The sequence below is a fragment of the Phalangium opilio genome, unplaced genomic scaffold (assembly GCF_054372755.1).
Source record: "Phalangium opilio isolate 3A_F unplaced genomic scaffold, DU_Popi_V2 ptg000009l_1, whole genome shotgun sequence".
NCBI classification, from domain to species: domain Eukaryota; kingdom Metazoa; phylum Arthropoda; class Arachnida; order Opiliones; family Phalangiidae; genus Phalangium; species Phalangium opilio.
The window spans coordinates 2,484,680-2,509,561 of NW_028324146.1; the positions used below are offsets into that span (position 1 = coordinate 2,484,680).

The 24,882-nt window shown below is 36.5% G+C and overlaps 1 protein-coding gene across 1 annotated transcript in view; it reads left to right on the forward strand.

Annotated features, from left to right (window-relative positions):
• Positions 1-1,955: 1,955 nt before the first annotated feature.
• Positions 1,956-24,882, forward strand: part of LanA (laminin subunit alpha) — a 46,791-nt gene continuing 23,864 nt past the window's right edge. Inside the window, exons 1-22 of the mRNA XM_089846288.1 lie at positions 1,956-2,470; positions 9,014-9,250; positions 9,861-10,031; positions 10,576-10,789; positions 11,600-11,809; positions 12,161-12,433; positions 13,248-13,385; positions 13,453-13,590; positions 13,650-13,784; positions 14,703-14,837; positions 14,900-15,064; positions 15,580-15,738; positions 15,900-16,156; positions 16,848-17,123; positions 17,879-18,097; positions 18,895-19,344; positions 20,007-20,177; positions 20,636-20,836; positions 22,236-22,694; positions 23,133-23,203; positions 23,270-23,414; positions 24,724-24,864. Of these exons, the coding sequence (XP_089702414.1) occupies positions 2,102-2,470; positions 9,014-9,250; positions 9,861-10,031; positions 10,576-10,789; positions 11,600-11,809; positions 12,161-12,433; positions 13,248-13,385; positions 13,453-13,590; positions 13,650-13,784; positions 14,703-14,837; positions 14,900-15,064; positions 15,580-15,738; positions 15,900-16,156; positions 16,848-17,123; positions 17,879-18,097; positions 18,895-19,344; positions 20,007-20,177; positions 20,636-20,836; positions 22,236-22,694; positions 23,133-23,203; positions 23,270-23,414; positions 24,724-24,864 (4,734 nt within the window). The 5' untranslated portion in view covers positions 1,956-2,101. The remainder of the gene's footprint in view (positions 2,471-9,013; positions 9,251-9,860; positions 10,032-10,575; positions 10,790-11,599; positions 11,810-12,160; positions 12,434-13,247; positions 13,386-13,452; positions 13,591-13,649; positions 13,785-14,702; positions 14,838-14,899; positions 15,065-15,579; positions 15,739-15,899; positions 16,157-16,847; positions 17,124-17,878; positions 18,098-18,894; positions 19,345-20,006; positions 20,178-20,635; positions 20,837-22,235; positions 22,695-23,132; positions 23,204-23,269; positions 23,415-24,723; positions 24,865-24,882) is intronic.

The following is a 24,882-nucleotide window of genomic DNA, read 5'->3' on the forward strand; positions in this document are numbered from 1 at the left end:
AATTTTCACTTCTCGAGTTTGAAATATTCATATTAAAAGATGTTCTTGGAATATTGAAATGAAACAGAGCTATTAAGGCATCGAAATTCCGGAAAATGTTTCCCATATTTTTATTTATTATTATTTAAAATAGAATACATTAACGTTTTGTAGGGTGTAAAATTATATTGTCAAAACATGATTTGAAATATTAATATCAAAAGATGTTCTTGGAATATGGAAAACTATAGCTACGCAGCTACTAAAGGCATCGAAATTGCGAAAACTATTTTCCATATTTGTGTTTTATTTTGTGAAAAAATGAAATATTGTGTAGTTTTTACACCGGTGTTTAAAGGGAGTGAAATCCACCCTAATTCCGGGGTTATAAGGGAGTGGAATCAGGTGTCTCCCGTGTCTTTGCACAATAAAATCGAAAGCCTTTGCTGTGCATGTTATTTTTTATCAAATTCAGTAAGCCTATACAATTTTGGCAACCATAAAGCTGAAATGTTGCGGGTCTGGAATCGGAAGATCTTTTAGGGGTTCGCGGACCCAACATAGAGTAACGGAGCAAAACCATGCACTTCATAAACCTTAGCGGACGAGGGGGCAAAATCTCATCGGATGAATGGTATAGGAACGATTACGAGACAAACATACAAACAAAATAACATTAATTTTTATGTTTAGGATCAATTAGTTTCTTGAAAGAGCCCTGCAATGAATGGCACAAATAAGATTACTCCCTAGGCGGTTTCCCGTTGGGAACTGTTAAAGCTCGATCACGTCGAGTCAGAGCTCAGACGTATGTACGCTCCGCTATTGAACGTCAAACAGGCTCTTTGACCTCCCGGCCGGCTATAAAAACTGTTCTTTTCGAAAGCAACTTTATCGCGCCACCATTACTTCCCTTCCTAACTTATACCGTTCTAATAATAACTCCCCCTCTGTAAAACTATTTTCTCCCGCTACGTCTTGCTCCGGATGGGGAGTCTACCAAGCATCTACCCTCAAGGCTGCAATCCTAAGATGCTGATTATACACTATGGGGGTCTCACAAATGAAAGAGAGAGAGTTTTAAGTGATGGTTTCACGCACATTTTCGAACGCATTTTGTTGTTCGAAATTGAAATACTCCCAGGAGTATTGGAAAACATTTTACTGTATCTTTTGCATAGTAAAAGTCTGGTACGGATGAGGGGACTGATGTTTAGGGCCCAGATGTGCTTCTCTATACACATGGAATGGGGGCTCTGTGTTCGAGAATGGTTTTATTGTGGAATTCTATATTGAAAGAATTGTTTTATTTCAGACCTCCATACAGAATAATGGTTTTATTTTGAGGCCTTATATTCAAGAAATTGTGTTATTTTAGGGGCTGTAAATTCAACAGTGGTGGTTTATTTTGAGGCTCAAATGATGAATGTTTGCCCCTGGCAAAGAAACAGGGTCCTCAAATAGAATTGCCACGCTGGTCGCGGATGATTATTAGGTAATTAATAAACCATTTTAAATAAACTCGAGGTGCTGTATCATTAAAAAACTTTGAAATTTCCAGTGATTTGAGATACCAGAAAGTAAGAAAAGCTCCCATTTACTCCCTCCCCACGAGACTACCTTTGAACAGTGCTTTTCCATTTAGAATAACCTTGATATACTAGAACCTTGTGTTGTTTTTTTTATAGACAAAGCGTTCAACTAGTTTCCCCGTTGATTTTTTAAGATCCATGATTTATCTAAAATGGTTTGCTTAAGAACTAGCCCAAAGTTGAAAATGCGAATAAATCGCCGCACTATCTCTTGAAGAATCATCATTTCTTTTGGCAGAATTCCTCGCGTCTCCCTTTCGCCGGTTTCTCGATCCCCTACTTCTTGTGTATGTACCGACCGCCTTCTTTCCCCATAGCATACCCCACCCTATCGTTTTTATACACACAAGAGTTTCCCGAATTACAGAGCCAACCAACTTCTACAAGGTTTTTCAAATTCAGAAAGAAGCGGGAGACGGGGTCGCTCGGTTCCTTAAGAAACTTTATACATATCAGACCCTGCTTCTTCAATAGCGTTGGCCCCGTTAACTAATATTCCAAAGGAACCCCTTTAAAAAAATTGGACCTCGATGATGGGGCCCAATTTAATATTAACTTGTCTGGCCATTGGGGCTTCCCTCGTCAGTGCCCAAGTTCTGGACCCACCGTATTTTAATCTCGCCGAAGGGAGGAATATTTCAGCTACCGCAACGTGCGGCGAGGGTGTGGCGGAACCCGAATTATATTGCAAATTGGTCGGTGCCACATTGGATTTACAGGATAATCCCAATATTAATTTGATACAAGGACAAGTATGCGATTATTGCGACCCAACCGATCCCAAGATGTCACATCCACCCGAGAACGCCATCGATGGTACGGAAAGATGGTGGCAAAGTCCTCCGCTTTCAAGAGGCAACAAGTTCAACGAGGTCAATCTTACCATCGATCTTGGACAGGTTAGTTATCCAACGGAAACCTTTGCAATTAAAAAAATCAGATACCTACCCAATGGGCCATAGAAGTATAAGTCAATTTAAAAGTGGGCTAATAAGGTAATTGAAAGTCAGTTATTTTTAAAGCAGGCCGGTAAGGTCAGGGAAACGGGAAGCCTTCATTTGAGCAGTTCCCCTATGAGCGGATTTCAAAATAGCGGTCCTCATAACAACAGTTCTCTAAATAGCGGTTCCCGAAATGGCAGTTTACCCATTACAGCAATTACCGATACAGCGGTTCTCGTAAACGCGGCGTACCGTTACAGCAGTTCTCTAAAGAGCGGAAAATCAGATATGCGAAAAACTATAGTTGTTTATTATGGTGTAAGCTGGCCCAGCTGGGTTATATGAACTCAAAAGAACTAGGTCAGATATGGATAATTTGGTTAGGTTAAAGTTGATTATTTCAACTAAATAATATTAGGTCAGGTTAGGTTAGGCTAGGTTAGTATTATTTTTGGAAATTGTGTAACAATGTTACGCCTTTTCCAAAAAATTACTGTTTACAATTATCAACTTGCGAAATAAAATAACCTTTCTCGAATTATAATATGCCTTTTCCAAAAAATTACTGTTTACAATTATCTTCTTCCGAAATAAAATAACCTTTCTCGAATTATAATATGCCTTTTCCAAAAAAAGACTGTTTACAATTATCTACCAAAAAACATGATGTTTTATTAGGTCAAATTCCTGATTAAATGATCACGGATAAGGTAGTATTTGAAACCAACGAATATAAGTGTATTGTTAGGAAATGCTCGAAACTCAAGACAAACACTGCTATTTCTCAAAATAGCGGCCGCTATTTCTAAAACAGCAGTTTTGAAAAACCCCGCTGTTTTTTTGGAATCGCGGTTGCTATTTCGAGAACTGCTCTACAGGGAACTGCTCATATGAAGTACACCCAGGGAAACACTGGGAATATAAAAAATTCCTCAAAAAGGTCAGTGAAAAATCAGGGAAATTTAAAGTAGGTCAAACAGGTCAGTGAAAAGCATGGGAGTTTTAAAGCGGACCACATAGGCCAAGGAAACTTAAAGGGAATTTAAAAATGGGTTCAAATGGGCATTGAAAAGTCAGGGAAATTTAAAAGGGGTCGAAAGGTCGTTGAAAAGTCAGGGATTTTATAAGTAGACCAGAAAGTTCAGGGATTTAATAAATACACCAGAAAGGTCATAGAATTTACAAACGGAACAAATCCATCATGGGATGTTTAGGGAATTTTAATATTTTCAACAAAAACAGGGTAAAATCAACGAATTTAAATTTACTGAAGAAATAATCTTGGATTTAATAGAACCAAAACGTTGAACTTAAAACCTAACGCGAAGATTTCGTTTATACTAATCTTAGCATTGACAACGTTAGGGCTGAAAATCACGGGAATTAATCAGGGAAAATCAGTGCCGCCTTTTGCTATGCTGGGTTCCTAAAGGCCCACTGGATTCGGGGCCCCAAGTTCAATAATCATGCACCAAGATTTTAGGGAACATAACGGACGAACTTTAGGAGGGTGTGAGGGTAGTAATTTTTGCATTTCGAATCGGGTTCGTGTAATTAACTAATTGCTAGTCAGTTATCGGGGCGAGTACCAGAATTGGACCTATGCCGTAATGCAGCACTGGGAAAACTACGTAGAAATAATAATCTGAAACTTTTGTGGTGACGCTGATTGATAAAAATTTGTCTTTGGGACGGTTACTAAATTCGAAATTATATCAGTATTTTTAGTCTCAATAGGCCATTTTAAAAAGTCCCCATACATAAAAGGTAGCGGGGGAGCAGAGATGGAAGGCATAATTCCCTCTCACATTTATGCGCGCGCATCGGGTGAAATGTCATTTGTAAAGTCGTGTATTATATTTAGAAACACTTTCCAGAGATTGACGTAAAGCTGTGCTTAATGGTACCATAAGAAAATAGTATATAGCTCCCTATATATTATTTTCTTATGATGGTACTGATATCGTAGTTAAACTAATCGAATCCCAATTGTTTGATTATCCTATCAATTGTATTTAAGATAATAGCCTTGTAGCTTCTTTCAAGAAGAAATATTGGTTAATTCAAAGCAAATTGAAATAGCCTGTGACATCTGAACCGAACAATAGCTAGTAACGTTCGTGCAAAACTTCAACTTCCGAAGCTAAGAGATTTCGTCTTTAGGCTCATTAGTCGTCAGTGTATGCGGGACTTTGCTTATGTAGTTACACAGTGTGGAACAGATCGGACAAACACATATTTTGTTTAAAAATGTATAATTTATAACACTTTATTTTTACTTAAAATAAGTGTCCTTGTGAGTTGTGGCCTGTTCCACACTGTAAATTATACCTTCAAAAGCAAAGCAAAACAGCTCCTCCCCAAGAGAAATACTATAGAGACAGTTGTTGCATCCCAGACAACAAGACAGCCTCAACTGTACACCCTCCAGGAACCCCAAATATACCCATGGGCCTAAAAAGACGAGACCATGCATAGTAACAATTATCTATAGATCAGTTTTCTTCACAATGCCGTCTATTCCTTTGGGTTAGGGTCTTTCATTGACATCTTTATCGCTCTCCATCTAAACTGCTTCTTTTTCAACAAAAACGTTTTAGTTTTTGAAAACTACGTATTCCCAAAGATATCTCAAATATAGTCTAAATATTTATACCTTTGTAAAGAGATTGTAAGCTTTATTAATCAGCAATTATAATCATGAGTAAACGTAACAACAATAAGTATGCAATTCTCTCAAAGAAATTCATTACGAAGGTTTGTTTACGAAAAAAATCATGTTTTTCCGCCTGTACAGTTTAGGGAGACAGAGTCATTCGGTAAAAGATGGTCGTTAAAGATTTGCTTGAAACTTGCTGCTTTCACGCAAAACCCCTGTCAAATAACATAGGAGCAAACTTTATGGAATTTAGCATCACAACCATCGGATGAGCCTCATACTTATTATTATGTGACTTAGAAGCATTATAGTTTAGTGCAAGCTGATTTGATAATATCATACGTTCATAAGATATGTTCCATAAGTTTGTTAATGGTTACTGAGAGCTTGTCATGGAGTGACGCTGGTGAAACGTCATAGATTCTCGTAAAGCGACGCGTGGTGAGGCGCGGTCAGAGGCTTAGCACAGACTAAATAGGGAGATGGACTGCAAAACCGAGTTCTCGAACTAGCTTGAACTGTAAGTCTCTAGCATTTCGAAGTGCGAGTAATGTCATACTTATAGAACATATCTTATGAACTTGTGATAATATAGATGCAATAATTACTTTGTTAACGTAATTTTAAATTTAGTGTCTTAATGCCAATTTTTTTCATAGTCAGAAAATTTAATATAATGAAAACTAATTTATTCCTAATTATTAGCTGCCCCGGAACACGGCTATGGTGAACGACTGGCTCTCAAAAACCCTCAACAATTCTTCTCCCCACCCTATCCTCCTTCGTACGTTTAATTGTTGGAACTTCTTATCCCTCTACACTTGTAAGATCCCTGTAGAGACCTAGAAATGCTATCTTGAATTGCAAATTTCCTGTTGAGGGTGTAATAGTCAGGATCGAGATAGTGGTCGTAAGATTTGTACGGGTTTATAATTAAAAGCCGCAGCGTGGGTGGTAAGTGTTTTCCGTCCCATAGTTTCTCGACGTTCCGACTACCGTTCCTCATTTCAAACTGAAATAATTATGATCTCATGAATGTCGTACTGCGTGAAAAGAAAACCTTTACATTTTCTGCTCGAATATAATTATAATTTTCAAAGGCACAAATGACATTCTTTAGAAGTTAATTAATTAAACTATAACCCATCATAAAATAGATATAGTGTAGATTTTTTTCACTCAATGTTCTAATTTGCTCCCACAATATTCTTAATCATCCTTTTTATTATATCTATATTATTGTAAGTAACATAACAACAGTATGTATGACCATTGGTTGACACAATATAAAATACGTGTTTCGTCTACTTTTAATTTTTTTAAATAAAAACCTTATCATTAAACGTTTCTTTAATTTTGAAACAAAAACTCTCGTATTTATGATAGTATTATGCTTTGCATATAAGACCAGGAGTTCATAATAACCCCCTTGGGGGGGGGGAGTATGAAACTGGCCATAGAGCTAATGGTAAAAATTGCGAACAACAAGATTCTGTCGTTGCGCATAGAATGGAATAGCCTGTTTATGGACATACAACCTTACAGTATATCGTAGTGGTATCTATGCTCCTTAGTTTTCGTTCCAAAACTTCCGTTGGCTGGGATCTCCGTCGAAAAGAAAAATGGCGATATGGTGGACGCAGAAACACGATGCAATTCTTATATTAAAGATACTGCGAATAAATTTGTCCAACTTCTGGTATGACCAGGGAGATGTAATTTTAGAAGCAAGAATGGAGAACGGTTAGTATTTACTTCAGTCCGACTCATAGCCCAGTATAGAGCCCCTCCCTCCAACACGTAACGAAAAGTTTAAATTATCTTATTGGCTCACTTAAACTACGTTTTGATGACGTTGCTTACTTGGGACGACGAAAAATAAATAACTCCTTTTTACCTCTGTCGCTATGACCCGCCTCTTCTTTCATCCCCTCCGTCCCGGGAAAAGGGGTCCGGGACTTTGACGCGCGCCCAGATTACTCTGTTCTCCATTCCTACTTCTAAAATTACATCCATCCCTGGTATGACACTGATTGAAATACCCTCTGGTGTTTCAGAGTAAAACACCAGAGTTCCGTGGCACCAACTTCTTTTCTTCCACTCAAATTGTAGGTATAACCTACCCTGGTGAGGAAAATTCAATTGGTATTGACACTAATGAGTATTAATATGGTTTAAACCATGGTTTAAAAGCTAGGCAGAGTTTTCCGGTTTTCAAGAAAAATCTCTATCTTAACTTAGAAACAAACCTTAATTAAGCATTTTTCTTAAATTTTAATGTAATTAAAATTAGCAAGACAAATGAATTAATAAGATAGCACGCGCGACTAAAATACTAAACAAAGTGTACGCACGATCTCGTGAAATAGCGTAGGTATATTGTAAATAGGTGGATATTGGGAAATTCGTGAACTGAAGAGCATGCGTAAAAGACTACTACCGTCACTTATTTTTGCCATATCTTATATATACAATGGGGGATTAGTCCGATTTGGTCTGTTGTAGTATAGTGGTTGTAGAAGTACATCGGTCGTGATTTTTAAGAAGAATATTTTGGTATTTAAGTTCAAACATTGCAAATTATGTGGGTTTGATTACTGTGATAGAGTTTTGGATTATGCCCCGTGAAATAATCGTTGTGAATAGTAAGGTTATATTCTAAATTTTCAAAGTTCCGAGTATAAATCTATAAGATTTTCGTGTCCTTGAACAAGTCTATAAGGTGTCCCTGAACAAGTCTATAAGGTGTCCTCGAACAAGACTTTAAGGTGTCCTTGAACAAGTCTTTAAGGTGTCCTTGAACAAGTCTTTAAGGTGTCCTTGAACAAGTCTTTAAGGTGTCCTTGAACAAGTCTTTAAGGTGTCCTTGAACAAATCTTTAAGGTGTCCTTGTACAAGTCTATGAGATATCCGGGTATAAGTCCATAAGATGTTCGGGCATAAGTCTATAAGATGACAGGGCACAATTCTATAAGATGTTCGGATCCAACTTCATAAGATGTTCGGGCAACATAAGCCAATGACTTGTCCGGGAAAAATTCTATGGGATCTCTGAGCATAATTGTATAAGAGGTCCGGGAAAAATTCTATGAGATTTCTGTACATAATTATGATGTCCAAGCAAAGGTCTATGATTATATAAGATGTCCAGGGAAACGTTTATGTTGATTTCTGGACATAATTGTATAAGATGTCCAAGCATAAGTATATAAGATGTCCAGGTATAAGTCTATAAGATGTTTAGGCATAAGTCTATAAGATGTTGAGGCATAAGTCTATAAGATGTTGAGGCATAAGTCTATAAGATGTTGAGGCATAAGTCTATAAGATGTTCAGGCATAAGTCTATAAGATGTTCAGGCATAAGTCTATAAGATATCCAGGGATAAGTCTATGAGATGTTGATGTAAATATCTGAGATGTTCAGGCATAAGTCTATGAGATGTTCTAGCATAAGTCTATGAGATGTTCTGGCATAAGTCTATGAGATGTTCTGGCATAATTCTATGAGATGTTCTGGCATAAGTCTATGAGATGTTCTGGCATAAGTCTATGAGATGTTCTGGTATAAGTCTATAAGATGTTCTGGCATAAGTCTATGAGATGTTCTGGCATAAGTCTATGAGATGTTCTGGCATAAGTCTATGAGATGTTCTGGCATAAGTCTATAAGAGGTCCAGGCTTAAGTCTATAAGATGTCCTGGCATTAGTCTATAAGGTGTTTAATTTATTGTTTTGGACTAAGTCCGATTTGAGTCTGTACAACGGTAACTCCGTAGCGCTGCGCACTAATTATTATTTGTGTACAGTTGAATTTTAAACAGATATAAAACTGTTTTACAGGAATTTCACGTGGCTTACGTTTTCATCAAAATGGCAAACTCTCCTCGACCAGGACTCTGGGTTTTGGAAAGATCAGTTGACGGTGGAAAAACATACCTGCCGTGGCAATACTTCGCCGACAGTCCAGCTGATTGCGTCGATAATTTTGGAAAAGAAACATTACAACCTATCTTGAGGGATGCCTCCGTCGTTTGCGAGACCAAGTTTTCTAAAGTAGTCCCTCTGGAGGGAGGAGAGGTAATTATAACTTAAAACGAAATGTGTACAAAGAGAATTCCATCATTTTCGAAGTAGCTTTATCTTATTTATAAGCTCATTTATAAAATTAAATGTATTGAAACGCTTAACAACAAAACTGCATTGTTTTGGCTTTAAGCCAATCATACGTGGCAAAAGTAAGGGTCAACGTTTCGAAAGGTTTTTTTTGGGGGGGGGGATATTTGATAAGCTAAATATTGTGCGATTTTGCACACGAAAAATGTGTGCTGTTGCCGCCATAAGCTCATCATACTCTCCGTAAGTGTAGTTCAACGAATACTGGTTTCGAGCAGTGTGTCGCTCGTAGCGGCGTATTTCTTGTAGAGGGCTTCTCGTGGTGGCGGGTTTGATGCTAGCGTCTAATGTGGTCGCTGTCCCTACTCGTAAGCAACTTGACCAAAATCACAGTAGACTATGATTCTCTTCTGGCTTGGGACGGGTGAAAAGGAATATGGCGCAGCAGTCGTTAATTTTTTCTCGCTTTTAGAATATTGCCCTTATGACAGATCCATACTTACGCATTATAGGGTTATGTTTTCACTGATAAATAAAATTGAAGTAAAAATATTAAACTCATCATTCATTATAGATCGTTGTGTCTTTGTTAAATGGACGGCCAAGCGCTGATAATTTTTCAAACTCAATGGAGCTTCAAGAATGGACCAAAGCAACGAACATTCGTTTGAGACTTTTAAGAACGAAGAACTTGCTGGGACACCTTATGTCAGTTGCCCGACAAGATCCTACAGTTACAAGAAGGGTATGTTTGTTTTGAAAATATAACTAACCGAGGCTTACCTTAAAAACCTTTCAACTGTAATGACTTATTTCATGAAACAAAAAATACGGTTGATGAGAAATATTTGCATAAGTAACATGATCATTATAAATATGAAATGCATTTAATGAAAATATGAAATATTATTAATGGAATTGTGTTTACCAATTAAATATAATTCCCGACAACCAAATGGTTTAATGTCCAAACCTTCAAAAACATTACCCCTTGAGTGGTATTAACACCAAGGAATAATGTGGTTTTCAAATAAGCCCATCTGGTTTTAACGCAAACATGGGAACAAGCCTTGCTTCCGAAATTTAGCATTACGATATCAAATAAAAATGTTCAATGTTTGGTTTCTTTAACGAAAGGTTTAACAAATAACAGGCTTGTTTGGCGAAAGTCGAGTTTTATTCGGTAACAGAACTCCAAAAAACCATTTTATTGACTGTCATATTTATTGTGGTTTTACTAATTATCCTTGTATGCAATTGGTTTCTAATTTGATTCGATTGTTTTGCAGTATTTTTACAGCATAAAAGATATAAACATCGGAGGAAGATGCGTTTGTAATGGACATGCTGAAACCTGCGATATCACTGACACGACCAACCCGCTTAAGTTACACTGTAGATGTCAACACAACACTTGCGGCTCCCAGTGCGAGCGCTGCTGCCCTGGTTTCGTACAAAAGAAATGGAAGGGTGCCAGTGTCGACAGTCCTAATCTTTGTGAACGTAAGTAAACAACGGGAAATTTTACTCATATGAAGTTAAAACCAAAAGCAGCATAAGCGCAAGGTTAAGTATGTGGTTCAGAATAAGGTCAGAGATTCAAATCCATATCTAATCAGACGTGTCCCGTGTTATAGTCTTTATTAAGAGGTATTCCGGCATATATTATAAGACCCTCTACTATTGTTGGTTTTTGGGGTTAAAGCTGGTAAATTCATTTAATAAATGCTTCAGTAAACTTATTTATACCATGAGATCGTTTGATATGTTCCATAACTTTGTCACTGGTTACTGAGAGCTTGTCATGAAGCGACGTAAGTGAAACGTCATAGATTCTCGTAAAGCGACGCCTGGTGAGGCAGACTAAATAGGAAGATGGACTGCAAAACCGAGTGTAGTCAATTGTCGCATCGTTCTTGAACTATAGCTCTTAGTAAGTACGAAGTATACGTAGTGTCATACTTATGGAACATATCTCACGAAAACCGAAGTGAGCTCTATAATTGTACCAGGTATTTCTTATGCAATACGAGCTCGAAGATGATAGCGGATCTTTTCTTAACCACGTAACTGCAAAACTTGTTCAGATGTATATTAGCTCCACTAACAAACTTTTTCCCACAACTAGGTTTATAAAATCTACTATATATAACAAGTTGAGAAAACCATTATATTACCTCTCCGAGTCGAGAGGACTATTACTATCCACCAATAGTTTAGCAATATTAAATAGAATTATCTCCAAAATGAGATTTACTATTTTCTGACTATAAGAAATTTATAATACATTATCTTGTGTCTTTTCTTGTTTAGCGTGTAATTGTTTTGGTCACACAAATGAATGCATCTACGACGAACAAGTTGATCTTAATCGACAAAGTCTGGACATGCACGGAATCTATAGCGGTGGTGGAGTTTGCCAAAACTGCCGCGACAATACTGAAGGCATTAATTGCGATCGCTGCAAACCTGGATATTTCAGACCATTTGGAAAAGCTCAAACTGACCGAGATGTTTGCCAACGTAAGTAAAGTATAATTAACGTAATAAATATAAGTATGTTAATCAATTATATAGGTGTAGTACCGCAAACCAAATTGTTAATTGGTTAAAAAAACCTTTCTTTGAAGCGACCACTGATGAGGCAGAGACACTAGTTAACAACCCCAAGTAGTAAAATTAGTGGTTTGGAGTTGCCCCTAACTTCCCCATAGACTTCATTTAGAAGTTTAGCATTATAGAATTAGAAAGTGTCATACTTATTGTAATTATAATACTTAAGACTAAATTAATAAAATTAAACAAATAGTAATAAATTAAAATTCGTGCCACCAGAGATAATTTTTTAAAGAAATCACTTTTTTTTTCTTACAGCTTGCAATTGTGACCCGTATTTCTCTACCGGCAATTGCGCCGCTGGAACTGGTCAGTGTGAGTGCAAACCGCAGTACTTGTCTCCCAATTGTGACGATTGCAATTTCGGATACTACGACTATCCCGAGTGCAAGCCGTGCGATTGCCACTTGAACGGCACAGTTGGCCCTATTTGTCAAGTTGGTGGAGGACAATGCCCTTGCAAACCAAATTACATGGGCAAGAACTGTGATAAATGTGCCGAAGGATATTACGGATTTCCAAATTGTTTGGGTAAGAGTGAAGAACAAAATGGTAGTCCTGTTTTCCTTCAATTTAGAAACATGCAGAATGTATGATTATCAGTACAACTTCTATTATGACGCTCATGTAATGTAAGGGTGTGGTTTTGAGAATGAAGGGACTTAAGGTTTGAGGGAGATGGAGTGTAAGGTTTTTGTCTTAAAAACTTATTCTTAGCCGATAATAAAGCGAGAGAATTATAATCCCACTATGGAATTCTATCAAGAACTTAGGAGCCTTTCGCTAGTGAGATTGAAAATTTCACCCCTATTACGAATAACACAGACAATACTGACTATTATGGACACTATAGATACTATTAGAGTCTTATACTTCTTAGATAAAACTACTTAACTTCTGATGTAGTCCAGAATCAAACCGTGAATTAATATCTCCATTTAAATCTAATATCGGCTGTGGTTTAGTTAAAACAAATGCCACTAGACTCTCCCAAGTTATTGTCCCGTTGAGCTTGGGAAAGCAAGTTTTAGTGCCGCCTTTCTTATTGAATCCTGCCTTTGACAAGGTAAATTAGGTGTTAAGGAGATAAGCCAGAATGTTAGATGCGCCAAAGGTGCCAATAGTTGCTATTAAAATTCATGTTGATGAGAAATCATAGAATCACAATTTCCTCGTAATGAGTAATAGCATTTTTAATTGTATAGGCTATATTAGTAAGCTTGTTAGGATTCAGGTTTTAATCAAAGGTGACCTTACATGGCGAAAATTATTATGACTATTTTTGCTAAAGATTTGCCTCTAACGGTATATTAGTCGGAATTAAGACACCACGTTTATTTTGCAGCTTGCGCTTGCAACCAAGTTGGTTCATTAAGTGAGGAGTGTGACATTGAAACAGGACAATGTTCCTGTATGAGTAGTTTTGGTGGACGACAGTGCGACCGTTGTGATGTTGGTTTCTTTAATTATCCAAATTGCAAATGTAAGTAATTAATTGAAATTCACTATTTGTAAGATCTACTAAAACATTTTCATCTATATTTACGAAGACTGCTCTTGTGACACTACTGGATGCACTGACGACATTTGTAATAATGTCACGGGAAATTGTCTATGTAAGAGAGAATATGGTGGACCACGTTGTGACCAATGTGCTCCAGGATTTTTTGGATACCCTTATTGCTCAGGTCTGATATTATTTAACAATTAATATTTAATAAGATTACTAAGATTTCTTGGACCACAGATTGTGGCTGCAATGCTCAGGGTTCTGTCAGCTCAGTGTGCGACAACAACGGAAGATGTCGTTGTTTAATCAATTACTCTGGACAGAAATGCGACCAATGTTCACCTGGATATTACGATTACCCGGAATGTCTCAGTAAGTTTCGTACTATTAACCTCTTTATTAAACCAGGAATGTATGGAGGGGCTGGAATGGCTAAGGGGGCTTTCCTTGTACCCTTGATGGTGGAAACATGAGGAGAGTCTTTTTTTTGTGAGAAGTGTAGCTCCTCCCCCTACGTCTGTTTAGCTGTCTACCGATGGCGAAAAATGTCATGACTCGTTAAAAAAGGCATGGCAGAAGTGACCTTTTAGACTTTTTAAAGTTAAATGCGCTGATTCGCCGCCGTTCGCGTTCATATTCGATTCTCTCAGCCTAGGCAGAGGACCTAGGGTAGAGGGTGGAGAATTATAGCAAATAAGTTTTTTTGGCAGCCAATGAATGAATGAAAATAATTTAACTGGTAAATACGATTTTTACGTCAGGCTATGACGTCACTAGCGTAAATTAAGCCACACCAGTTGTTTCCAAGATCATTTCACGCCGATTAGGATTTGACCTTAGCCATTCCAACCCCTCCATACATTCCTGATTAAACTGAAATAATCCAACAATTCGCACAACTTTAAAATATACGCTATCCAAAGTTTTTTTCAATGCCAAATGCCCTTCGGACCCACTCGTATAAAGTATCTTCATGTTGTTAATTTTTTAGACTCCCCTTTTTTGCTACTTTCAAATTCAGTAAAACAAGACTTATTTAGGGGTTACGGAACTAGAAAAAGTTATTTTTAACATTCATGTTTACTAGGAATTCGCGTCAAAACCTAAGCCAAATCACTTTTAAAAACTTCCGCAATAATGTAGTGATATCAACCATGGGGTTTGACCAAGTATTGAATTGTTGCTGTGCATTAAGAACATATATCCAAACAAACAAACAAACGTTCTGAAATATATTTGAGATACTTCAAAAGCGCAATTTCAAGTGTATTTTTCAATTGAATTTTACAGATTGTAATTGCGATTTGTCTGGAGCGATTGGAATATCTTGCGAAAGAGACGGACGTTGCTCGTGCAAACCTAACTTTGACGGTGAAAAATGTGACCGATGTAAAGAAGGCTTTTACAACTATCCATTGTGTGAAGGTATGGAACTGAAATTTGAACAGTCGCGTTTAAAATAATTAATGTATTTAAATGTTTCTTAGATTGTAACTGCAATCCTGCTGGAGTTCTACCCACATTTGCAGGATGTGGAAGTTTAACAAGCGGAGAACTTTGCGAATGCAAAGAAAGAGTATTTGGGAGGATTTGTAATCAATGCAGGCCTCTTTTCTGGAATTTGAAAGCCAACAATGCTCTGGGTTGCGAAGGTAACTTGAATAGGAAATTAATGAAATGGACGGACAAGAATTTTGTAATCGTTTAGATCCATAAATTCTTTAACCAAATCTAATTATATATTTAAACTGTCAAGTCTACTTGTTAAAGCCAACGTTCATTTTTGATAAACGAAGCGTAGGCTAAATTTTTGTTTCAATATCACGAACCAATTACAGTGAGATAATCTTTCGTTGATAGAAAGCGTTAACCTGCTGTAAACTGAGGCGTTGTAAACGTCGCTAATTGGCTATGGGTTTCCGATAAAAAAATACGCGCTCCAATCATAAATAAATAAGGGTTAGTTTTAGCGCGTCAACTTTGAAATTTCAACTATAAATCTTTTGGTGAATGAAGTTTTGTTAATGATTCTAAAAATCTTAATCCATTACACAATGTTTGTCCGGCCATTTTATTCTCCGTTTAAATAGTTTTCTATTCCTAACTAGACTTAGTTTGATACTACATTTAATGTTGAACGACATTAACTGATTTCTACAACTTTTAGAATGTGACTGCTTCAAACCTGGAACCATGGGTAGCGTTGGAGTTTGTGAAGGCAATTCTGGACAATGTATTTGTAAGCCCAATGTCGCTTCACGCCGATGTGAAGAATGCAAAGACGGTTTCTTCGAGTTAGACGAAGATAATTTGTTTGGATGCGAGGGTAAGTTTCTACATTTGGCGCTACAATTGTTTTTTTTTATCAAAAAGAGCATATGGAATAAAAACCACAGTTTAAAATTTTTAAATATTAAAGACCAATTCTAGTCTAGAAATTTCCTTTAAAACAAGTGTTGAAAATCACCTTCAAATATCTTTATTTAGATTGCAGCTGTGATATTGGCGGATCAGTAAATAGAAATTGCGATAAAGTATCCGGACAATGTACATGTCGACCAAGAGTTACTGGGTTGCGATGCAACAAACCGTTACAAACCCATTATTTCCCAACTCTCCACCAATTGCAATATGAACTCGAAGATGGTAGAACGCCGAGCGGTACTCTAGTCCGTTTTGGATTTGACGAAAATATATTCCCCAATTTCTCTTGGAGAGGTTACGCAATTTTTTCGGATATTCAAGTAAGATTTAAGTTGTATGGTCTTTGTACAAGACTTAAGAGTTTTTATTTCATACGCTGCAGAGCTTAAACTTTTACATAGGGACAATACAGGCGTTTAAATCTTTGGGACTATTCTAAATACTTCTCCTAACGAGTTCCTGTTATGCAGCATATACGGGATTTACATTCGTTCATATAGAGATTTAAGTTGGTAGTCGCATTACTTTAGCTGAAGAAAAGACGATCTAAACTCATTGGTTGCCCGCTGTTGGCAATGTATCAAAGTGCACGAACAGCATTTCAAGCATATAACATACTGTGTTACGAAAAAAAGACCTTGGTTTCTTCAATTAGTGATATGGCGACTACTCGATAAAATATATCTATAAGCACCTGTAAATCCTAAATCCATACCAATTATCCTTCAATTGAACGAAGACGTTAGGAGAAGTATTTCTGTATTTCTGCTGGTCTCTGCCCAAGGTTTCTACCCTGTAAACCCTACATTCTTATTCTACAATGTCCATTCTTCCAAGATAAATAAATTAATGAACAGATTTGTAGATTAAATTACGTAAACACCATCTTAGAATAGAAACAGTATATGTTTCAGTATTTGAAATACTGTTTTTAACATTACCTGATCCAAAAACTTACTGGTCATCTTTTAAATCAAAATTGATTTTATGTTTTCTAAACAATTTTTACAGAAAGAAGTGTTAATCGACATTTACATCGATAAACCGAGTTTATACCACGTTTTGTTGAAGTACTTGAATTTCGGCGGTGAGAATGTTTATGGAACCATTACCTTCATACCGGATACGCACTCTGATACTCAGCAAAGTAGCGATATCGTATTCGAACCAACGAGAGAACCCAAGTTTGTCCGTGTTTCTGGTAAATCAGGAGTCATTGCTTCACCATTCGTAATCAATCCTGGAAGATGGAGTGTCTCTGTTAGAATTGAAAGACCTATTTTCGTGGTAAGTACATTAAAATCCATGTTCAGTTCTATGTTTTTTATATTAAATCCTTAATAATAAGAAGAAGATAAAGCAAACGGCGGGTTCAGTTGATCCCCTACAAGGTGACTATCCTTATGAACTCCAGTTTTGGCTGACAAAAGCAGAAGGGCGCGATTTATACGAGCACGCTTAAATTCCGTACACTAGCCTTCGCCAAGCTAAACCCGGAGTTCAAGAGAAAGGTCACCTTGTAGAGGATACACTGGACCTGCCTAATTGTTATTTCTGTTTTTTTTTTTGTGCTATGAATTGACCATGTGGTTTTTGCTTTTGCTATCAAATACAACTTTGATCCATTTTAATAAAAGCAAATAAAAATAATAGAAAAGTAAGGATAATGTTCGTTGCCTCTGAGGTACTGAAAAATGTTTCATAGTGGTGTACTAGGGTAAAACTCGCGTTTTAAAACCAGTGAGTGTATGCGGGCAAACCGAATAACCCACAGCGGATTAAGACTAAAGATCTGTGAAATGCAAGAACTATAAATACTCTAATGGCCTGCATATCTCAAAAGTCGAGTTGGTAGAGGAAAATTAAAAACAGATGATGGTAATTGATCGATGCAAAAAATTTTAAATTGTGAAGACCCCACTTCAATACCACACTTTCTATCATTTCTATTTGCTTTTCATATTAAATTCGCAACTTGTTTTACAAATTGAATATTTTGAATTTGAAATCAATCAAATTAAAATGTTTTGCATACATTTTAGGACTATATGGTTTTACTGCCTCAAACCTATTACGAAGCGACTCTTCTGCAAGAAGATGTATCCAATCCTTGTGGCGCTACAAAAACTGGTCTTTGTCAGCATTTCTCTTACCCTTCACTTCCGGAAGATAGTTCCATTTCAAGGGGAGAGGCGGGATACGCTCCAAACGGAGATAAGAGAATCAACACTCAACTTTACACCGATGATGAAAGACTTAATGTAAGATATTTAATAACACGTTTTAAATAGAGTTGCTTGGGAATCCAGGAAATCTTTGGGATTTTCATATTAGTTGAGCAATTTTCGTACAGTAGTATTAGCATAAAGGATAAACTTTGAAAAATTCATAGTACGACTCATTTCTAAACACAAAATTTAACGGATGGTGGTCAGGGGACGCTTGGGAAATTTAAGAGTAAATTTTAAAATGAAACGCCTATGTCAACCCTGTTGGAAGTTGACCGCATCCCAGTGATGCTGAATTTTATGTTGTTCGAGGAACCTTCTTGAACAGTTCTTGAGTTAGAGAAAGGCTAATGCCAATTGCAAAGCAATACTGATATTTTACACTATGTTTCGATTTAAAGGGGAGAATGAAATGACCGAACAAGCATTCTTTAATCAAGTCAGATTGACAAAATAACATTAAAATTAGTGACAAAACTTCCGCAAAACAATACTTTAATTTTTTAAATAGTTTTGAAAGTTCACGTGTTAAGTCTTTTTGTTGATGAACTACACATGGGAACTGAAACCAATCATAGACTGCGACAACCCGTAACGCTTTCAAATGATAGGGCCGCTTTTATTCTCGTGATCGCTAGTTGGTTAAAGTTCGCTATAGTTGTTTATAAATCAAAAATTAGCGTCTGGCTTAGCATGCCAAACTTTTTACATTTCATTGAAATTGATATTATTCTATCCATTTCAAACTTTTTCTTTAGTCGTTTTCAGGTCATATCATTCCCCTAGACGATAATATACGTTATAAATCAAAATAATGTAATCTTTTCTAGGAATTGGATGTTGGACCAATGGCCTGGTTGAATTTGGAGCAACAATCCTTGCATTTGGATATGAGGGTACCAAAACCAGGGAAATACGTTTTAGTCTTATTCTACCACACACCAGAAGGTGGAAGGGCTTCGAATGTCGTCGTAGATTTCTCAACCGCTGACAAAATGGACAAGGGCAAAGCTGTTATTTACGATTGCAACTACTCTTTCATCTGTAGACAAGTGGTCACTGACCGAGATGGACAAGTGGGCGTATTCGATATTGAATCAAATTTTGCTAGCGTTACTTTAACATTTGAAGAAGATTTCAATTTGGCAATCGAAAGCGTCGCCGCTATACCCTACGAAACCTGGAGAACGGATTACATATTGCCACAATCGCAATGCGTTCGAGAAAATGGCGTTTGCAAAGACAGATCTTTCCCACGAAATTTGCCTGAAGCGGTCAAAGTAAATATTAAACTATATTTTTATTACACAACAATTAACTTATTTCCTACAGTCCTTGCGCAAGTTTGTGATTTTTAGCTGATAAGACTCTAAAGCCCTGTTTTGAGTTTTCAATCAAGTTTTTGGCCTATCGCTAGTGAAAATCAAATTAAAAAAGCAGCGAGGTCGTTTTAAAAGCAGTAAAGCAGTTTCGTATTTCAAGTAACTACATTTGAGAATTTAGCATATGACTTGCACCATTTATGGGTGGAATTAAAATTATGTCTACTTAAAATCTCGCTAGTGACAAAAGCTATATCAAAAGCAAATATGAAGATAGTTTTGATAGCTGCTTCTGGTGCGCTTGAAGCCGGTGAAGCATATTTGTCGTTCGCTTACTAAAATCACTGAACATCGTGTTGTATACGGAGAACGTCTGAGGCTTTTGGATGGCCTGAGTGAATTAGGGGTAGAACCTGTCGGGTAACATTTTTGGGGATTTATAATTTTTTCACATCATTGACGAAGTTCGATATTAGTCTCTACTGCAAATCGGTTCTAAACTCAAATTTGATTGGTGTTGCTGTGATCAGAAATAACAAATATGCTTTCGAACATATCCTAACAGTTATACTTCCCAGGAAATATGTTATTAACTTCTGTTTCTACAACGTCTTTTTAAGGTTGAATTTGAAAGTGGATTCAATGAAGACCGTATTGCGAAAGATAACCCTCCAAATTTGCAAGATGTCGAAGCTAAAATGATTTATTTAGACCACACTGATCCCATGGTTGATGTGTCTGGAAATGTACCTCAAACTGGATATTACACTTTTGTCATTCACTATTATCAAGTAATTACTTAAACTTACTTATCGTTGATCAATTTGTTAATCCATTTACATTTAAAACATTAAACTTACCAAAATTATCCGTTAATTTCACATATATTTTAAGAATTTCAAAAGGTGAGGTGTTCAGGATATTCAGTCTAACACCTAGCTAACACTCATTTTTTAAAACACATCATCTGTATAATTTTTAACCTATTTCAACACAATGATGGATCAGAAATAGAAAGAACGTGGTGTCACGGTCGCTTATTGGTTAAGGGTCTATATGAGGCTTTATTTAAAAACAATTGACGTTAGGCTTATCATGTTAATTTTGAATCAGAGAAATTAACAGAATATTCTTGGTGTAAGATTTTTTTAATCATTTCGATGCTCGCCCCACCAAACTTAATCGATTGAATAATGATTGTCTGGCCATTTTCAATTTTAACTCTAAATACAAATTATTTTTATTTTAGCCATTCCATCCTGCTTTCGATATGACCGTTTTAATCCAAAACGGTCAATTTTACGAAGCTGTTTTACCTCTGGCTCACTGTCCCAGTAGATCTGGTTGTAGAAGTGTCATTTTGGGAAAGACTACTAACACAACGTCGTTTCAAATATTGAAGAACTTTGTATTGTCATTGAAAGAACCAAACCACAAGAGTGTCTGGGTTGTAAGTATTTTTCTTCTTAGTGTAAAGTAAAAATAATTTGGCCAATGTTACATAAGAGCTGGAAGGAAAATCATATGATTGTTCTATCGAGTTTTTTGTTATAGTGAAAGGGCGATAGCGTCTAATACAACCGGCACAAGTATATTAATTAGAAAATTTCATACGCTTTATGTTATACTATTTTCTTTCGTGGGCTTAAACTAGTGATAGAGGTGATTAGTGAAAACGGTTAGTCGGTTGTGAAAAAGAACACGCTATTTTTTAGGTGAAATATTCAAGATAAATCAAAATAAATTCAGATTTCATCTATAAAATAAATCTGCTCCTCCGACCAAATTCGTGACGCCCTGACTTCTAGTAATCAAAATTGCCATGGCATTCGTTGTTGATCCGATGTGATAAATATTAGAGATGAGCCGATACCAGTTTAAACCGATACCGATATGATCCGATACTTGGGAAACCGATACGTACCGATACCGATATTTTACCCGATCCTTCGATTAAACCGATATCAAACCGATACCGATATGGTATCGGTATCGGCCCATCTCTATAGATGATTCTCGATCCAATTTCGGTACTTGAGACTATAAAACTTCAGGCTTATCATACGAAAAACCCATTTTAGACACTAGTTACGTTATCCAAAAATAGATGAAAAACTGTGCTGTCTCAGAGTTTAGGTCTTAAGTATTTATTTTCTTCAAAAAATATCGGGTAGAAATATCGGTTCATTTTTAACCGATACCGATATATCGGTTAAAGCCAAATATCGGTACCGATACCGATATGGTATCGGTATCGGCCCATCTCTAATAAATATAGGACACGTTGCTCGAAGGCAGAGCGTTACGGGATTGGTCGTAGGTGTAAGTTCTAATTTATTTCCTAGATCTTAATCTATTTTTAGTCACTCGCAAAGGAAATGTCGTTACCTGGAATTCGGAATTTACGTGATTTAGGAGTGGGCGATGAATTTTTCTATCGTTTCTACCGTAGCGCTTATGCTGAATTTTCGATTCTTGTCTTGTCTAAAAGGGGCGTCGTAATTTTTGTGAGAGCCAGTAAGGGAGCAAGGTGATGGGAAAAACACGATTCTGGTAAAAATAGATACAGGCAGAGGCTAGTAAATGTTTTTTAAATTCGAATTTTGATAGGATGTAGTTAAGGTGACGTCAATACCCTTTAAAAATTCCCCCCCTCTTTAATCTCATCACCTTTCGACTTTAGAAGGGAAACAATTTCGGTAAATTTTTGTCGTCAACGCCGGGGACAGTAAAAAAACAATTCACTGAGTAACTTCTATATAATAAACTCCAATTAGTAATTGACCGTCCATTTTATGAAATTGAAGATAATGCAAATAAATTCTTGCGTCTGCAATTTTTATTCGTAGGATTACGTGTTGGCTATTCCTTCCGACCAATTTGATGAATCAATTCTTCAACCAGAAAGAGAAGACAAAGCCGGTCAATTTTTGACTCAGTGTGGTCAAAATAGCTTCTCAATTAGCACGGACGTCGAGGGCTTTTGCCGTGACGCGTTGTTCTCTCTGACATCAGATTACAACAATGGAGCTCTGCCCTGTCAATGCGATATTGAGGGGTCCACGAGCTTTGAATGCGAAGAGTTTGGAGGTCAATGTCCTTGCAAAAACAACACTATTGGTCGAATCTGCTCCCAGTGTAAGACCGGATACTTTGGCTTCCCCGACTGTAAGCCTTGTTCGTGCCCATCGACTTCTATTTGCCATCCTATCACTGGACAGTGCATCTGTCCACCACGCGTCATGGGCGAGAAATGCGACACTTGCGTAGCTTATACGTATGGATTGGATCCAATCATTGGTTGTGAGGTAATTAACGATGTAACGTTGCACAATACTTAATACTGGAACGTATAGACATAGAATTTATTTATCACTTTTGGCCGCCATGTTCCGAGATCTTTATGATCAGTCAGTCAGAACTTCCACTTTATAATTTCAAACACTCTCCACATCATAATTCTTTACTCTAATTGAATTATATAATAAAACTAAGGAATATATTATGTAAATTTAATTTTTATTATGGAAGTATTTTATATTTAAGTTTGAAACCCAATAATTTCCCTTTGGTTGCCGAACCCAATAGATTCAAATGTTCCGTCAAATTAATCGAAAGTGTCTGTTGCCATTTTCTATTGCCATTTTTCATGTTGTAATTTAATTGGAGTTAAAAGAGAGATTTCTGTTAAAAAGCATTACATATTTCAGCTAGAGCATATTACAGAAATATTTACTGTATTATAGGAATGTAATTGCCATCCTCGCGGTGTTCACAGAGGAAACAAACAATGCAATCTTACAGATGGACAATGCCAGTAAGGTTTTAACATCCTACATTTAAATATGATAAGCGTATTAATTTTTATTTCAAACCTCCCAAGGTGTAAGCCAAACATCGTTGGTCGAATGTGCGATCAATGTCAAGCTGGTTATTGGTCGTTTCCATTCTGCCAACTATGCAACTGCGATTTAAGAGGAACTCAAGATGGAATTTGTGATCAATTAACATCTGAATGCTTCTGCAAGGTAGGGTATGCTTAGGAGCTCAGTGGTCCTATAATTTTTATAAAATCGTATATTATTAGACTTATCCTATGTTCATCTATTATTTCGTAGAATATTATATAAAATTCTATATGGTTCACCAAGTATCTTTCAATATAGTTTTGTTGTTTAGTTGCAAAATAATCTCCGTACCCCTCTATGCATGATGTTATGACTTATTCTAGGTAAAAAAGGCAACTAGCAACTTCTCACAAGCTTTTTAATCCTCACAACTCCTCTAACAAATAAAATATTTCCTTTTTCCAAGTTCTTTTACTAATTTTTATAAACCCAAGTGTTAGCAGAGTTTAAGACAAATAGTCCTATAGTATCCAATCAATATGTATCGGAAATTAATTTTAAACCAATTTTACCCTTAATAAGCTAATTTTTATCAGTTAATAAGAAATACTATGTTATTTCCTGTGAAGACTAGAATGAAATCTAGAGCTCGGCATTTTCGATCAATTATCTACTTTATTTTATCTTTATCCATACCCGAAAATTATCCACAGAACTTACATGTTAAATCGTATTATAATCCACAAATTTGTTTATAAATAATCGGTTATCCACCAATTTGTGGATAATTGATCGAAAATGCCGAGCTCGGCATTTTCGATCAATTATCTACTTTATTTTATCTTTATCCATACCCGAAAATTATCCACAGAACTTACATGTTAAATCGTATTATAATCCACAAATTTGTTTATAAATAATCGGTTATCCACCAATTTGTGGATAATTGATCGAAAATGCCGAGCTCTAATGAAATCTTACGTTAACGTTGGTCTCATCGTTAATTTCGTTTCGGTCGCGTCGGTAGTTGGACTTGTGAAGTTCATTTCCTTGTTCAGACGTGAGAAAAAACGATTTAAAACGAGTCGCATATGACGATTTTTCAACTATTTTACGTACTAAAATAGTCGAATCCAAAATTCCAATTTCAAATACGGCCAAGAATCCTAAAATGTTTCGTGTATCGTTTGCTAAAGCGTAGCCCACTTGATGCATTAGTAAGAAATGAATGACCCAATGAGCTATGGCTAAAGAAAAGGTACTAACAAGGTGGTGCCATATTGACACTGCCCAGTGAAACTGAAAATTTTCAACCGAAATCCGCGAATATATTAAGTAGTAGTTGACACGCGTGAAAAGTGTAGTTGAGCGAGCAAAGCGACTTCCCGACGTGATCGTATGATTTTTGAAGGGGCTTCAAAGATGTTACATTTTTGGCTGTGAAAAATATTGCGTTAATTTACGTAAGCCAATATTTTTTCATTCCCAGGAAAACGTTCATGGAATTTATTGCGACCAATGTAAACCGGGAACATTTTTCTTGGAAGAAAATAATCCACAGGGTTGTACCAAATGTTTCTGTTTTGGTGTTACTGACCGTTGCTCCAGTGCGTACCGATACATATCACAGGTAATTAAATTTCTTTCT